The sequence below is a fragment of the Panthera pardus genome, unplaced genomic scaffold, assembly GCF_024362965.1.
Source record: "Panthera pardus isolate Hobbes unplaced genomic scaffold, ASM2436296v1 HiC_scaffold_13, whole genome shotgun sequence".
NCBI classification, from domain to species: Eukaryota; Metazoa; Chordata; class Mammalia; order Carnivora; family Felidae; genus Panthera; species Panthera pardus.
In genome coordinates this window covers 132,137,150-132,154,799 of record NW_026526688.1, presented here as the reverse complement: position 1 = coordinate 132,154,799, position 17,650 = coordinate 132,137,150, and the positions used below count along the sequence as shown (strand labels likewise).

General features: G+C 37.9%; 1 protein-coding gene and 1 long non-coding RNA gene across 4 annotated transcripts in view; one reads left to right on the top strand and one right to left on the bottom strand.

Annotated features, from left to right (window-relative positions):
• HERC6 (HECT and RLD domain containing E3 ubiquitin protein ligase family member 6) overlaps positions 1-17,650 on the top strand; it is a 62,370-nt gene that overhangs the window by 26,765 nt on the left and 17,955 nt on the right. For all 3 annotated transcript variants that reach the window (XM_019464646.2, XM_019464637.2, XM_019464654.2), the window contains exons 9-13: positions 2,438-2,559; positions 3,393-3,452; positions 6,607-6,700; positions 11,878-12,067; positions 14,454-14,614. In XM_019464646.2, the coding sequence (XP_019320191.2) occupies positions 2,438-2,559; positions 3,393-3,452; positions 6,607-6,700; positions 11,878-12,067; positions 14,454-14,614 (627 nt within the window). The remainder of the gene's footprint in view (positions 1-2,437; positions 2,560-3,392; positions 3,453-6,606; positions 6,701-11,877; positions 12,068-14,453; positions 14,615-17,650) is intronic.
• The window catches only part of LOC109276108 (uncharacterized), a 30,077-nt gene continuing 22,413 nt past the window's right edge, over positions 9,987-17,650 (bottom strand). The window contains exon 2 of the long non-coding RNA XR_002084505.2: positions 9,987-10,271. This is a non-coding gene — a long non-coding RNA (uncharacterized LOC109276108). The remainder of the gene's footprint in view (positions 10,272-17,650) is intronic.

The following is a 17,650-nucleotide window of genomic DNA, read 5'->3' as shown; positions in this document are numbered from 1 at the left end:
TGCATACAAAATACATGTATTCTGTTCCAGCGGTCCCCAATGTCTTAACTCATTCCAGCATCAAAGAATGTTGGATTGAGAGTTTCACTCTAAAGTAAGAGAATCAGAAAAATGGTGCATGGTAACCAGAAGAGAATGTTTCTAATAGAAATTTTAGAAGGTGAAACAATTATTGATGATTACAAAGCATAGGGTATCACCTGTACCTAGGGCAGTGGTTTTCAACTAGGAATGATTTTGCCCCTGGAAACATCTGGCAATGTTTGGAGACATTTTAGGTTGTAGAAAGGATGCTGGGGTGGCTGCCACCAGCACCTTGTGGGTAGAGGCCAGGGCTGCTGCTAAACATCCTTCAATGCACAAGACCTTCACAACAAAGAATTATCTGACCAAAAATGTCAAAAGCATCCATATGAAACCCTAATCCAGGGTATGGGTGGTTGAAGTTGAGCAGAGGAAAGTGTGGAGATGAGATCAAGAATTGGGAGATCAGGGGTGTCTGGGTGTATCAGTCAGTTGAGCGTCCAACTCTTGATTTCAGCTCAGGTTGTGATCCCAGGATTGTGGGATGGAGCCCTGTGTTAGGCTCCTCACTGAGCATGGAGCCTGCTTGGGAGTCTCTCTCTCTCTCTCTCTCTCTCTCTCTCATATGAAAAAAGAAAAAATGAAAACATCCAGGTGGGACATAAATCATGTTTATTAGTTCTTCAGTTGCCAAGAACAACAACAGGCACCTCAGTGCCGAGGGAGACAGCAAGGTACTATTGTTCTCAGTGTTGAAAGGGAGTGACAAGGACACTGGGAGATGATTACAGTAGAAGATGTCGTGCACTTCAGAGGAGCTGGGATTCTGAAAGAGAGTATGTGTAAGTGCCAATAGGGAGGGAGCACTTCATTGTCCTAAGTTGCCAGTGATGTGGGCAGAAAAAAAGCTTTCTCATGATTGAACTAGAGGGGACACCTAGGACTCAGATCAGGAGGCTGAAGGGAACTTTAGAAGTCATTGTTATACATCTTGTTCAAGAGGTCTTTATTTAAGCATTAAACAAAAATGAAGAGTTACCTGACTCATGGGGTCCCTGGTTGGCTCAGTCAGTAGAGCATGTGACTCTTGGTCTCGGGGTCTTGAGATCAAGCCCCATGTTGGGCATAGAGCTTACCTAAAAAATAATTAATTAATTAGTTAATTAATTTCCTGACTCATTACAAGTTCAGTGGAGGCAGAGGTATAACATGGAGCAGAGCACTAATGTCTTTGGAAGACTACATTAAAAAGACAGATTTTTCTTTCCAGACAAGTAATTTCTGACGGCTCTGGTTGAGCCATTTGGTTTCAGGTATTGAACTGAACCATAGTTCTCAAAGTGTGGTCCCTATACCACCACGAGCAGCAGCAGCACCTGGGAGTTTGCTAGATACAAATTCTTGAGTTCCACTCCTGAATCAGAAACTGTGGGGATGGGCTCCACAATCTATGCTTTAGCAAGATCACCAGGTAATTCTATTGCATGCTAAAGTTTGAAAACCACTGATCTAAATGGAAAAATCTATGGTTGACTGAAGGGGAGAAAGAAACTAGTATTTATTGAATACAATTATAATCCACAGGTTTTGTATACCTAATATTTAATCTTAACAAGAGCAAAGAGAGAGAGAGAGAGATGATATTATCTCATCCATTTTATTGTGGTAATATATATATATATATATATATATATATATATATATACTTTTCTATTTTAATGATTTTTAAGTATACAATTCAGTGATATTAATTGCATTCACAATATTGTACAAACATCAGTACTATGATCTCCAAAACTTTTTTTATCACCCCAAACAGAAACTCTGTAACCATTAAACAATAATAAGTCTCTGTTCTGTGACCCCTCAGCCCTGGGTAATCTCTAATCTACTTTCTCCGAAGTTGCCGATTTCCTATAAGTGGAATCATACAATATTTGTCCTTTTGTATCTGGCTTATTTCACTTAGTATAATGTTTTCAAAGTTTGTCCATGTTTCAGCATGTGTCAGAATCTCCTTCCTTTTTATGGCTGCATATTCTCCTGCATGAATACACGATGTTCATCTGTTGATGCTATTGATGGACACTGGTTGTTTCTATTTTTTTGGTTATTGTGAATATTGCTGCAGTGAACATTGGTGTACAAGTACCTGGTTGAGTCCCTGTTTTCAATTATTTTGTGTTATCCCATTTTTAAATTACAAAACTAAGGCGCAGGCCAAGCAAAGTGGCCACGGCTAGGCACCGGAACAACCAGGCCAGTCTGAAGACCTAACTCCTGTCACCACACCCCACTGTCTGAGAGGGCGGGCCTCCCTACCACCTGTGTCACAGGCTTTACTGTGGTATGTATTACTCAGCATGTGCACATGCTCTGTGTTTTCCTAATCATTTTTCTTTCTTCCTTGAAGGATACTAGTTCCACAAATGTTTCCAGGAAAATCCTGCCAGAAATAAGCCAAATTAACCAGTCCCTGACAGAGAAATGGATGGCAGTGACAAGAGGAAGCAGTGAACATGAAATGGCTACAAGGTAGCTCTGTTTGATAAATTATAAGTCACTTGTAATTGGTTTTGAAGCCATGGTCATTTTATGCTAAATATAAGACAGAGAGGGTTTGGCTTTGCTGTGAAGGCATTTGCATTTTAACCATGATTCTCTTCCACCACCTCATAGTTTGAAGAAGTCATTGATTCATTCATCATTTATTTAACAGAACTATCTTGAGGACATATGGTTTCTCAGGCACCTTGATAGGTGAGAGATGCAGGATGAATCAAAAACACTTTGTGTCTTGCAAAGCCTTCACTAAAGTGGACTCTTTTTTATATCTTCATAGTTTATACTCTGGGACTCCATAAATTTCTGTTTTCAGAAGGGAGGATTTTATTTAAATATATGTGACTTGGTAGAATCAACTATGAAGGGTGTTGGTGAGATTTATCAGCACAAATTATATCCAGAATTTGGAAGACTTGTAAGGGAGCAGTTGTCTATTTATTTATTTATTTATTTATTTATTTATTTATTTATTTTTAAAAAATGTATTTATTTTTGAGAGAGAGAGCAGAAGCAGAGGAGGGGCAGAGAGAGAGAGAGAGAGAGGGAGAGACAAAGAATCTGAAACAGGCTCTGGGCTCTGAGCTGTAAGCACAGAGCCTGACATAGCACTCGAACTCTCGAACTGAGAGATCATAACCTGAGCCAAACTCAGACACTTAACCGACTGAGCCACCCAGGCACCCCGAGGAGTTGTTTTTATTAATAATGATTCCATGTCTTCGGTTAAATAATTGGGCATAAGATAAAAGGAGACCTGCTTTATAATACGCTATGACTTAACACTTGTGTTATGACTTTTACAGCGAAGTTAGGATGATATTTTCATCTCCTGCTTGTCTGACTGCAAGTTTTTTAAAGAAAAGGTAATTTTTAAATGAGATTTACCTTCATTTGAAACACTGGGGAATCTTTAGCATGAAATGTTTCAAGTCAGTCATTTTAATTTGTAAATTATGTTATCTTTGAACAAAAAGTCCAACATAGAAAACACCATAGGCTGGTATAAAATTCTTCCATTTTGTAAGGTAATTTTCTGCAAGACCACTATAAGTTGTGATTCCTAATTCACATTGTTCACTTCCTCTGCCCTGCCCTCCTCTGTTACCTGATTGGAAGGAATGATGTGCTTTTTTTTCAAGATCTTTGTATCTGTGAGTGATCATTCTAACATTGCTTCAGTACTTAGAGGCCAAGGCAGCACTTGGCAGTTCTTTTTGTGGTGGCATCAGTAGGGAAAATAGATTCTATTTATCTTTAACTAGATTCACTACTACAGAGGAAAATCTAATTTCTCTATTTGGTTTGACACTTGGTCTGATCCAATAGTATAAACAGTTCCTTTGTGAAATGCTCTATATTTGGTCTTATATTTCTTCCCTTCGCTTTATGCTTTCCAACACTGTGCCTGGGAACTGTTAAGAGATGAACTGAGGCATATTAAAATTTTTAAGAGTTTATTTAAGCAAATACTGATTCAAACTGGGAAGCACCAAATTGGAAGTGATTAGAGCACTCCATCAACAGGAGCTAGTGGAAAGACTTATGTAGAGAAGATGCAGAAGCAAAGAAAGGAAATTAATTGATTGGCTATAGCTTAAAACATTTTTTTTTAAGTTTTATTTATTAATTTTTGAGAAAGAGAGAGAGAATGTGCAGGAGAGGCAGAGAGACAGGGAGACTGAGAATCCCAAGCAGGCTCCGTACCAGGAACGTAGAGCCTGATGGGGAGCTCGAAATCACAAACCATGAGATCATGACCTGAGCCAAAATTAAGAGCTGGTTGCTTAACCAACTGAGCCACCCGGGCCCCCTGATTGGCTATAGCTTAAAATGTAGTTGGCTGTTTGTGACTAGTTGTACTTTGGTTTCGATTTTATAACAAGTATTTACAGGCTTAGATTTTGGTTTGCATACGTAGGCCATCATGGTGATAGAGCTACCCCCAGTGTAATGGCCTCCTTGTTTAATTAATTTAACAGTGTTTAAGAGAGAAGGAGGATAAGAGCATGAAGGCTCTTAGGCTGCCCTCTGCCTTCTCTGGAGGCCAGTGCCCTACTGGTGTGTCCGTAGTGGATATAACTCAGTCCAACCCTCCCCCACTAGGTCAGGTCTCATCTCTCCCTGATGAGTAGGCCCCAAGCTGCCTGACTGATTCTGAAAAGTTCTACACATCTTGTACCCCCACCTGGCCAGTAGGTGGCACTCATTTAACTCATGTTGCATGTATTCCTTGCCTCTGTGCAACCCCCCAGTTGTCCCATTGGTTTGTTTGTGTTTTTTTTTGTTTTGTTTTGTTTTGTTTTGTTTTGTTTTGTTTTAGTGACTCATCACTTGCATGTAACACCCAGTGTTCATAATAAATGCCCTCCTTAATACCCATCACCTGTTTAGCCCAATCCCCACCCACCTCCCTCCATCAACCCTGTTTGTCCTCTAACGTTAAGAGTGTCTTATGGTTTGTTTCTGTCTCTCTTTTTTTTTTTCCTTCCCATATGTTCATCTGTTTTATTTTTTAAATTCCAAGTATGAGTGAAATCATATATTTGTTTTTCTCTGACCTCTTATTTCGCTTAGCATAACATACTCTAGCTCTATACACACTTGCGCATGGCAAGATTTCATTCCTGTCCCACTGATTCTTAATCCCGCTGCACTCTCAGTCACTCCTCAAGGGGACACAAGGAACTGTTGAGTCCAACAACTTCTTGTGAGAACCAGAGAAACCCAGGGAAACTGAATGCCGTGGCTTCCCACTTGCAGCCGCAACACACTATCTTTCTAGAGTCCAAAAAAAAGCATCTCTGTTCATCCCCACATATCCCAGTCAAAGGTGGAAGAAGACAAATCAGACACTGCTTCCCTCTGCCTTCTCCCTCTCCCATTTGCGTTCTTCTTCTTGCCATCCTTCCAGGCAAGAAGTGAGGACAGGGACTCTGCCAAACAGTGTTTTCTCTTTCTCCCCTGCTCTAGCCTCAGGCTAATCCTTACTGCATATAGAATATTTTCTACACTTAGAATATTATCTTACTAAAGTGGAAAAGTATCCTCCCAGGAATGATGAACCTCGAGGTTTGGTCTTAAGATGCCAAAGACTGCAAAGGACAAAATATTTTAAGGGGAGATTTAAAATACTTTGTTTGAATATTTGCATAAATATTTTAGCCCTGGCATTACTCTTGACCAGTTATTCAGCAAGCATAAAGTATTTCTTGATAGAACATTACAAAAAATTATTTGACAGAATTCAAGTCTCTTCAAATATCACCAACAGAACCCAGGAAAACACCACACCTAAACAAAGATTTGATAGTGTTTCTGAGAGGGAAGGCTAGGTTGGAATTTATCAAGAATTGGCAGTTTGGTTTAGGCCAGGTCTTTCAACATGGGAGGGGAAAGCTGGAGGCTTGATTAGGATTGGGAGAAGATACAGTGATCCAGGGTGGGTGGAAACAGCAAGGCAACAACTTTAGGCAAGAGATTCAGACAATCTTAGAGCATAAACTATCTGTTAATGCTTTCCACTGAAGAGTTAATGGGTCTTTTCAGGAAGTTCCTATAATGAACAATCAAGCCATTTGCCTGGGCTAGTGTCTTTTGAAATAGTGAAGTCATGCTAATGAAACAGTGGAATCCTAAAGTAATGTAAATGTAGATGATGGTAAGGTGTGTTGTGTGTGTTGGGGGCGGGGGTAGTTTCAGATTTTAGTGTACAGGCTGAGTGTGGGGGTAAACGTTTTTGGTTCTCAGATGTAGCCTATGAAATTTTGCCATTATTGCAACCCAAACTTGTAGCTACTCTAGCAATAATAGTAACCTACTCTCTTTTAGGAGAATATAAATTTTATAATCATTTTTGTGTGCCAAAAAAATTCATAATTTTGAAAGGAGACAAATTGTAAGAAAAATGTTTATATATGCTATTTAATAAAATAAAGCAATAAATATGTATGAAGTTTAGAAATATTCTTTTCTATCTGTTTATGTGTTTTGTTTTGTTTACATTTCTTGTATCCAAAGAGAATCTGTAGAAACGATTTCCATTGATGTGGACTTACAAATGGCAAGAGATACCTTCGAGAAGTTGACAAAAACAGAATGGATTTCTTCCATGGTAATAGCCAATATTTACTTGAGAAATAGAGCAATAGAATTTCTTTATAGGAACCAATATGAATGCAGTTGAATTTTGTTCGGAGCTGAGTCAGAGAGACTCTGTGATAAGGGAGACGGCTAGTGTTCACAATAAGGTTACTATATTCCAGACACTATATTCCAAGCTGGCATTTACTTTCTTACTGAATGTTTAAATGTCCTGTAAATACAGTACTTTTGTTTTCAACATGAAAAACCAATGCTTGAGAGGTAAATAACCATTAGCAGACATATGAATATAGCACTAGTTTGGGAAGTAAGATAATTTTTACCTGGACTAGGAGAATAGAAATCCTGTTCTTTCTTTTGAGATGAATGTCAAATCCAGTTAAGATGAATCTGCTACCAATTCATCCCTTATCCTATTTGGGTTACATTTTCTTTACCTTTTTGAGGGGTTCCTTATTTATGGAGTTCCTTTTTAAGCTCTATTCTAGTTAGATATTTTATGATTCTGGGTTGTGTTGGAAAATTTTCCCTCTACAAACTCAGGTTCATGTGAGTTCATGACTGAGTAACAAGAGTAATAGACTGATGGGGTGCCTGGGTGGCTCAGTAGGTTGAACGTCTGACTTCAGCTCAAGTCATGATCTCAACGGCTTGTGGGTTTGGGCCCCATGTCGGCCTCTGTGCTGACAGCTCAGAGCCTGGAGCCTGCTTCAGATTCTGTGTCTCCCTCTCTCTCTGCCCCTCCCCCACTTGTGGTCTGTCTCTCTCTTAAAGATAAACATTAAAAATTTAAACAAAAAAAAGAGTAATAGACTGAGTAACAAACAGGATTAATAGACTGAGTAAATATTCCCCGTGTTTGCGGGGAGCATTTAGATGAAGAGGCTCCCTGAACAGCTAGGGATGAGGGCTTATATACCAATTAATAGGGAATAGGGAAAAGGGATTGGGGGAGAAGAGGTTTCTTTGAGAAAACTGGACTTTTCAGGGAGACAAATGGGCTTTAAGAGGGACAAATGGAAGATATGACAGCTTGTGATAATGTTTGTGTGATTTCTCATCCAAGTGCAAGTGGCTGGTCTTTACCTGGCAGTGAAACCTGCCCTCCAAGTTTCTTGGAAGGCCCTGACTTTAGTCAGATAAGGGAAGATCTGAAGTCTTCCTTCTACATCAGCTGTATCCACATGCCTTTGGTTTCAAGTCATCTTGTATATATACCATTTTGGGTCCCCACATTTGGAAGGGAAAGTAGTGTTCTTTAATATATAGTAGATACTTTTTTTTTTTTAATATATGAAATTTATTGTCAAATTGGTTTCCATACAACACCCAGTGCTCATCCCAAAAGGTGCCCTCCTCAATACCCATCACCCACCCTCCCCTCCCTCCCACCCCCCATCAACCCTCAGTTTGTTCTCAGTTTTTAACAGTCTCTTATGCTTTGGCTGTCTCCCACTCTAACCTCTTTTTTCTTTTTTTCCTTCCCCTCCCCCATGGGTTTCTGTTAAGTTTCTCAGGATCCACATAAGAGTGAAACCATATGGTATCAGTCTTTCTCTGTATGGCTTATTTCACTTAGCATCACACTCTCCAGTTCCATCCACGTTGCTACAAAAGGCCATATTTCATTTTTTCTCATTGCCACGTAGTATTCCATTGTGTATATAAACCACAATTTCTTTATCCATTCATCAGTTGATGGACATTTAGGCTCTTTCCATAATTTGGCTATTGTTGAGAGTGCTGCTATAAACATTGGGGTACAAGTGCCCCTATGCATCAGTACTCCTGTATCCCTTGGATACATTCCTAGCAGTGCTATTGCTGGGTCATAGGGTAGGTGTATTTTTAATTTTCTGAGGAACCTCCACACTGCTTTCCAGAGCAGCTGCACCAATTTGCATTCCCACCAACAGTGCAAGAGGGTTCCCGTTTCTCCACATCCTCGCCAGCATCTATAGTCTCCTGATTTGTTCATTTTGGCCACTCTGACTGGCGTGAGGTGATATCTGAGTGTGGTTTTGATTTGTATTTCCCTGATAAGGAGTGACGTTGAACATCTTTTCATGTGCCTGTTGGCCATCCGGATGTCTTCTTTAGAGAAGTGTCTATTCATGTTTTCTGCCCATTTCTTCACTGGATTATTTGTTTTTCGGGTGTGGAGTTTGGTGAGCTCTTTATAGATTTTGGATACTAGCCCTTTGTCCGATATGTCATTTGCAAATATCTTTTCCCATTCCGTTGGTTGCCTTTTAGTTTTGTTGGTTGTTTCCTTTGCTGTGCAGAAGCTTTTTATCTTCATAAGGTCCCAGTAATTCACTTTTGCTTTTAATTCCCTTGCCTTTGGGGATGTGTCGAGTAAGAGATTGCTACAGCTGAGGTCAGAGAGGTCTTTACCTGCTTTCTCCTCTAGGGTTTTGATGGTTTTCTGTCTCACATTCAGGTCCTTTATCCATTTTGAGTTTATTTTTGTGAATGGTGTGAGAAAGTGGTCTAGTTTCAACCTTCTGCATGTTGCTGTCCAGTTCTCCCAGCACCCTTTGTTAAAGAGACTGTCTTTTTTCCATTGGATGTTCTTTCCTGCTTTGTCAAAGATGAGTTGGCCATACGTTTGTGGGTCTAGTTCTGGGATTTCTATTCTATTCCATTGGTCTATGTGTCTGTTTTTGTGCCATATAGTAGATACTTTTATTGTCAAGATGAAGAAGAATAGATGTTATCAAATATATTTTATTATTTTTTAAATGTTTATTTATTTTTGAGAGAGAGACAAGACAGAACACAAGCAGGGGAGGAACAGAGAGAGAGGGAGACAGAATCTGAAGCAGGCTCCAGGTTCTGAGCTGTCAGCACAGGATCCATTGTGGGGTTTGAACTCATGAGCCGTGAGATCATGACCCGAGCCAACGTCGGACACCTAACCAACTGAGCCACCCAGGTGCCCCTAGAATGCATTTAAAAAATAAATTTATTTAGGTTATATGGGAGATAACTTGGGGTGCTATTCCCAGTGTGAGTTCCAAGGAACATTAGTTTCACAGAATGCTCCCTGAAAACAGGTTCTAAGTGAAACAACTTTGGATACACTGCATACTATTATGAAGTTATAATGTACATCAGTAAATCAAAGATTCTATGATGTCATACACCAAAAGAAATCTAGCTGTTTTGGCCCTATTTTTCTCAAAGTTATTTGACTTTGTGTGACATTATTTTCCTATATATGCCTACTAGCATTCCATATAAATCATGTTCTTCTGGACATCTGGAAAAAATAAATTGTAAGAACATTAATGTAATAATATATAGTACTTTTATTGTTGCAAATATCATCTTAATCCTTCTGACATGTGGAGATAGACACTGTTGTTAAAAGCATCTAAGATCTATTAAATAGAATAAATGATGCTAGCTGTTGTTAACAAACAACTTCCAAATCTCAGTGGCTTAACACAATGAAGACTTCTTTTCACATCGTAGTCCAATGAGGGTTGGAGACAGGAAACACATGCAGAGGAGGAAGAGGAAATGTTTCCCCTCCACCCATCTTAGTTTCATTGGCTGGGACCCTGCAAATTAGACTGAGAAAAGACAGATTAATGGGAGAGAAATAAACAGAAGTTTATTAATATGTGTGTGCATGCTGCATATACACTCAGTGATGAGTAACTAAAGCGTGGTTAGAACTTGGTTATATAGCATCTTAGCAAAAGAACAATAAGCTTCTAAGGGCGCCAAACCTTGAGCTTCTAAGGGCGCCAAAATGCAGGAAGGCATATCTGGGGAAGCTCATGTTAGATAAGGTCTAGATCATAAGGTTTATTTGTGTAGACTCTTTTTCTCTTTTATTTTTAAAAATTTACACCCAAGTTAGCATATAGTGCAATAATGATTTCAGGAGTAGAATTTAGTAATTCATCCCCTGTATATAGCACCCAGTGCTCATCCCCACAAGTGTCCTCCTTACTGCCCCTTGCCCATTTAGCCCATTCCCCACCCAAAACCCCTCTAGCAACCCTCCATTTGTTCCCTGTATTTAAGAGTCTCTTATGTTTTGTCCCTCTGTAGACTCTTTCTCAATGCCTGTTCATCTCTGCTGATAAGGTTCTTGCCCTTCTCCTGGTACAGAAGTTAGCGGCAGGAGGACACCTTTACAGGGGGAATTTATATTGTTTTCAAGTAGATAGAGGGAAGCCAGAGAGCTTGTCCTGTGCCTGCTTTTTCTCACCTGCCTTCAGCTCAAAATAATCCTCATGCCAGAGTGGCATATATTTTTTTTAAGTTTATTCATTTTGAGAGAGAGAGCACAAGTGAAGGATGGGCAGAGAGAGAGAGAGAGAGAGAGAGAGAGAGAGAAACCCAAGCAGGCTCCGCACCATTAGCACAGACTGACATGGGGCTCGATCCCATGAACCATGAAATCATGACCTAAGCCTAGATCAGGAGTCGGACGCTTAACTGACTGAGCCACCCAGGTGCCCCCAGAGTGGCATATCTCTGAGTGTATATTCTGCTACCTTTCCCACCTCTGCATAATTTCACTGAGGAGTGATTTGGGTTCCTTTTTTCTGGAGTTCTAGGCACTGGAGCCATGAAATCCTCCAGTATATGTTTTGTATTCAGTTGGCAGATAAGGAAAGCGAGTATAGAAGGTTACATGAGAGGTTGCAGGGGTCATGCCTAGAAGTGATATACATATTTCATATACACATTTCATTCATATCTCATTAGCCAGAACTCAATCATATGGCCCCATATAACTGCAGGGGAGGCTGGGAAATGCCATCTTCCTGGGAGCCTAGAAGGAAAATGAAACAGTATTGGTGAGGTGAACGTATGCCATTATCTCTGCCATGTTGGATTTTAAGTCATAGATTTGGGTATGGATCTTTGATGTGTCAGTCTCTAATTGAGTCCATGATTCACACAGCATGTACATGCACATGTGACTTCACTTTATTTCTTTCATGCATCCCAGTATAAAATAGGGAGGATGGCTCTCACATAATACATTAGAGGCATTTGGTATGCAAGGAGTTTTGGAGTTTGAACAGAAGGTCTGAGGAAAACTAAATGATTACACCATTGGAAAATAGTGGAATGAAACCCCTAGTCCCATAGCTTGTTTTTCACTATAATCTGTATCTAATATATTCTGGGCCCTTTCCCTGATCCTTTCAACCACAGATAACTACAGGTTTTAGGGATAATCTGCTCAGAGCTCTTCCATGTCATTCTCCACACCAAGAAGCATTATCAGTTTTCCTTCTGCTCCCAGAATGTCCTGTGATGCATGATTCTAAGAACTGGAGGAGTCTGGTGGTTCCATATGCAGAAGCTGTTTGTAAAATGAGTGACCGATCTTTACGAGTCCTGAGTAAGTTTGATTAATTTTTCACTTTATCTGTACTCTCAACAATCACTGAAGTAAAAGATGGAGCAAATTTTGGATAGAAGATTTAAAAACACACAAATGTTTGGGTATGTGGTATGTGAATGTTTGAAAAGATTAACCTAACATTATTATAATCATTACTCTTATACAAAGCATGTGTAACTCTTAGACTTGGACATGGCTTTGACTTCAGAGTTTAATAACCATAGAGGATCCAGTCAAAATAAATCTATACTTGAAAACTTTTTGTTTATGTTTTAAAACTTGAGAAATTTTGGGGCACCTGGACGGCTCAGTCAGTGAAGTGTCTGACTTCAGCTCAGGTCATGATCTCGTGGTTCGCGAGTTTGAGCCACATGTTGGGCTCTGTGCTGACAGCTCAGAGTCTGGAGCCCACTTTGGATTCTATGTCTCACTCTCTCTCTGCCCTTCCCCTGCTCATGCTATGTCTCTCAAAAAAAACAAACGTTAACTTTTTTTTTTTTTTTTTTTTTTAAGTTTTGAGAGACCCTCCACAGAACTTTAAGTGGCCACCGTTCACATTGTAATCTAAATAAACTGCAGGTCAGTGCAACATGGCAACCCTGACAGAGGATATACCAGTTTACATTTCATCAACAAATATGAGAGCATCAGCCCACACATTTTTCTACAGTATTATTAGACTTTGATATTTGCCATTCTGAAGAAAAAAGTCTCTTAATTTGAATTTTAGTTTTCTCATTATGAATGAGATTGTGCTGGTTTTCCTATATCTCAGTTCCATTTGTATATTATAGTCTGGAAACTATCAGTTCTTCCCTCTTAACCCATTTTCCCATGTGTTGTTGTTAGTGTTTTTCTTTTTTATTTAGCTTTTTAGTTTTTACTTTATTTTTTTAATGTTTATTTTTGAGAGAGAAAAAGAGAGTTGTGAACAGGGGAGGGACAGAGAGAGAGAGGGACAGTATCTGAAGCGGGCTCTGTGCTGACAGCAGCGAGTCCAATGTGGGACTTTAATCCACTAACTGTGAGATCACGACCTTGGCTGAAGTCAGATGTTCAACTGACTGAGCCAGCCAGGCACCCCTATTTTATTTTATTTTTTAAAGTTTAGCAGGCTCTGTGCTGTCAGCATGGAGCCCGGCATGGAGCTTGATCCCACAACTGTGACATCATGACCTGAGCTGAAATCAAGCTTAACTGATTAGGCCAACGAGGCGCTCCTATTTAGAAGCTTTTAAATGATTAAGGCAACTAATTCTTTATCAATAATATGAATTACAAGTCTTTTTTCTCTGGGTTATTAATTTTTTTTATTTTGTGGAATTTTCACATGCATAATTATTTGAAAATATTTCAATGAAGCCTACTATGTAAACATTTTCTTATATGGTCGCTGAGTTTGGATCGTATTTCAAAAAGCCTACTCCCTCTGAAATTTAAAAAAATTTCCCATACTCCTACTAGAATTTTTTTTTTTTTTTAAAGTAGGCTCCATGCCCAGTGTGGGGCTTGAACTCATGACCCTGAGTTCAAGAGTCACATACTCTGACTGAGTCAGCCAGGTGCCCCACTTCTACTAGAATTTTTATTGGTTCATTTTTATGTGTAACTCTTTGATCCATTCAGAGTTCATCTTGATTAAGCTTTATCTTTTTCTGGAAAAGTTTTCAGTTGTTCCCATACATTCACTGAATGATCTGTTTCATTCCCACTAATATGTAATGCCACATTTATCATATACTCAAGTATCCTATGTATTTGTGTCCATTTATGGAATCTCTACTATGTAAGTCTGCATTTCATACATCTGGGTCATATTATTTTAATTAAATTAGCTATTTTAATATTTGATAGGTTTGCTTTCTGAGAATTATGTTTTAAAGATACAAATATCTAGGTTGGAACAAAGTAATATTAAAATATTGTTATTGAGTTAATTTAAAAAATATATCCATATATACGAGGTGTTCATAAAGTCTGAAAAGATATTTTATTTTCCTCAAATCAAAAATGTCCTTGATGACATTATATGTGTGCATGTGTGTGTATTCTTATGCAAGTTTTCAGATTTTATAGATACTCTATGGAATTTTGTTTGAAAATCATGAAATCAATCAAGTAGTCAAGTATTAATATGATCAACAAATTTCTTCAGAATCCTACATCTGAACTTTCAATTCCAATGATATTTGATGAGGGAAAAACATTTTTTCACATCTGTGAGTAATAAATGTCCAGGATGGTACCCCGAGACAAGATATTTTATATGTTTTGCCATCAGAAATGGAAACTGTTATCTATTTCATACGTTAAAGAACCTGGAAGAAACTGAGGATTTTTTTGGAGGGTGCATATTTATCATGGCTGATTTTATACCCCCCAGAGAAGTGCTGGGGATCTTTGCAAGAATCTTCTCTCAATACACTGGTCCAGATGCTCAAAAATGCCATCGTCTCTCAGCTGCGTTCCTGGCCTAAAATTGAAACCAATGAGAATCACTGCAATCTTAAAGCTCTTCTAGGAATGGTGAAACAAGTGTATAAGGTAAGGGTTCATCTGAATATATATATATATATATATATACACACATACATATACATATATATATATATATATATATATATATATGATTTTACTCAATTAAAAACTTTTAGGTCTCAGCCAATTGGAGTCTTATTTTATTTCTAAAACAAAATATTTTATTCAGTTCTTAGTAATTCAGAATTTTGCTTGTTTTGCTAATTGGCTAGACTCTAGTCATATATATTACATATATGTTACATATTTTATATACAGGTTATATGTAATATATATCACATATATCATATGCACAAATACTAAAAAATGAGAATGATTATTATTTTCAGTACAGTACACAACATAATCCAGAAGTAATTTAAAATTAGCCTACTAATAAACCTAATGATTGTTGGGGGATAGGGAGGAGCCAGAGCATTTTAAGTAAAGAGCAGAATTAAATTAGTATTGTTCAATTAAAAATAATTGGCTAAAGTAAGATGATTTTATAAATATAAATTTAAATGGCAATCAAAACCAATTTCACCATAAAATATCAATCTCAACAGGAGAAAACATTAGGTACAAAAATTAGTTCATTTCAGAAGTACTAATGCACCGGTATTTCTAAAGTAGTATATTTCTTTTTTTTACCTAGCTTTATTGAGACATAATTGACATATTGTGTGACTTCAAAGTGTGCAGTATATTGCTTTGATACATCTATACTTATTCATTTTACAACTGGAAGTTTGAACCCTTTGACCAATATCTTCCCATTTCCCCCACTCCCTGACAACCACCATTCTACTTTCTGTTTCTGAGTTCAGCTTCATAGATAAGTGGTATCATACATATTTTTCTTTCTCTGAGTTATTTGACTTATCCTAAGTCCCATCCCTGTTGTCTCAAAAGGCAGGATCTCCTTCTCCCTCATGGCTGAAATGTATTCCAGTGTTTATATACATCTTCTTTATCTATTCATCCATCCAGGATGCTTAAGTTGTTTTCTTGTCTTGGCTTTTGTAAATAATGCTGCATTAAACATGGGGGTGCAGACATCTCTTTGAGATAGTGATTTAATTTCCTTTGAAGTGAATATATTTATTCAGATGAATATATTTTTTAATATAGCAAGAAGTGGGATTGCTAAATCATATGGTAGTTCTGTTTTTAATTTTTTGAGGAACCTCCATACTGTTTCCCGTGGTGGCTGCACCAATTAACATTCCCACCTGCAGTGTACAAAGGTTCCCTTTTCTCTGTATCCATGCCAACACTTATCTTTTGTTTTTTTGATGACAGCCATTCTAACAAGTATGAGGTGATATTTCACTGTGTAGCTTTGAGCTGCATTTCCCTGATGATTATGGATGTTGACCATCTTTTCATGTACCCATTGGCCATCTGTATGTCTTCTTTGGAAAAACATCTATTCAGTTCCTCTGCCCATTTTTAAAATTAGACTGTTTTGTTTGATCAGTGGCATGTGTTCTGTATATATTTTAGACATTAATTTCTTATGAAATATACAATTTGCAAGTATTTTCTCCCATTTCATAGGTTGCCTTTTTATTTTATTGTTGTTTCTTTTGCTGTGTAGAAACTTTGTAGTTTTAGTTTTTGGTAGTCCCACTTACTTATTTTTGGTTTTGTTGCTTGTGCTTTTGTTGTCATATCCAAAAAAATCATTGCCAAGACCAATGTCAAGGAGCTTTCCCCTTAGGTTTTATTCTAGGAGTTTTATGGCCTATGTTTAAGTCTTTAATCCATTTCAAGTAAATTTTTCTGAGTGGTATACGATAGGGGTCCAATTTCATTCTTCTGAATATGGTCATCCAGTTGCCCCAATATTTATTGAAAAGACTATCCTTTCCCCATTGAGTTTTCTTGGCTCCTTTGTCAAATGTTAGTTGACCATTTTTGTGAGGTTTTATTTCTGGTCTCTTGATTCTGTTCCATTGGTTTATGAGTCTATTTTTATGCCAGTACCATTACTATAGCTTTATAGTATAGTTGTAAATCTGGAGTTGTGAGGCCTCCAGTTTTGTTCTTCTTTCTCAGGACTGCTTTGACTGTTCAATCTTTTGTGGTTTCATATGAATTTTAAGACTGTTTTTCTTAACTCTGTGAAAAATGCCTTTGGAATTTGGAGAGGGATTACATCTTATCTATAGATAACTTTAGCTGCTATAGACATTTTAACAATATTAATTCTTCTTTATTTTAAATTTATTTATTTTGAGAGAGACAGAGAGGGCACAAGTTGGAGAGAGGCAGGGAGAGAGGGAGACAGACAATCCCAAGCAGCTTCCATACTGCCAGTGAGGAACCCGATGTGGGGCTTGAACTCATGAAACTGTGAGATCGTGACTTGAGCTGAAACCCAAGCGTTGGACACTTAATTGACTGAGTCACCCAGGTTCCCCCGATATTAATTCTTCTAATCCATAAAGAAAGGCTATATTTCCATTTATTTGTGTTTTCTTCAATTTCTTTCATCAAAGTCTTACAGTTTTTGGTGTACAGGTCTTTCACCTCCTTGATTAAATTGATTCGTAAGCATTTCATTGTTTTTGATGCTATGGTGAATTGCTAATTGGAGTCTTAAGAAGACAAATAAGAATCATGAGGAGTCAGGTATTTTTTAATTTACATTTTATTTTTTAAAATTTACTTTTATTAAAAAAAATTTTTAATGTTTATATGTTTTTGAGAGAGAGAACGTGAGCATGAGTTGGGGAGGGGCAGAGAGAGAGGGAGACAGAGAATTCTAAGCAGGCTCTGCACTGTCAGCACAAAGCCCAATGTGGGGCTTGAACCCACAAACCATGACATCATGACCAGAGCTGAAGTTGGACGCTTAACCAACTGAACCACCCAGGTGACCCATACACATATTTTTAAAGTAATGCATATAAGGAAAATGTTTGGCAGAAAATAATTGGGAATTTTTTTTAATTTTATTTTTAATTTTTTAAAATTTACATCCAAATTAGTTAGCATATAGTGAAACAATGATTTCAGGGTAGATTCCTTAATACCCCTTACCCATTTAGCCTA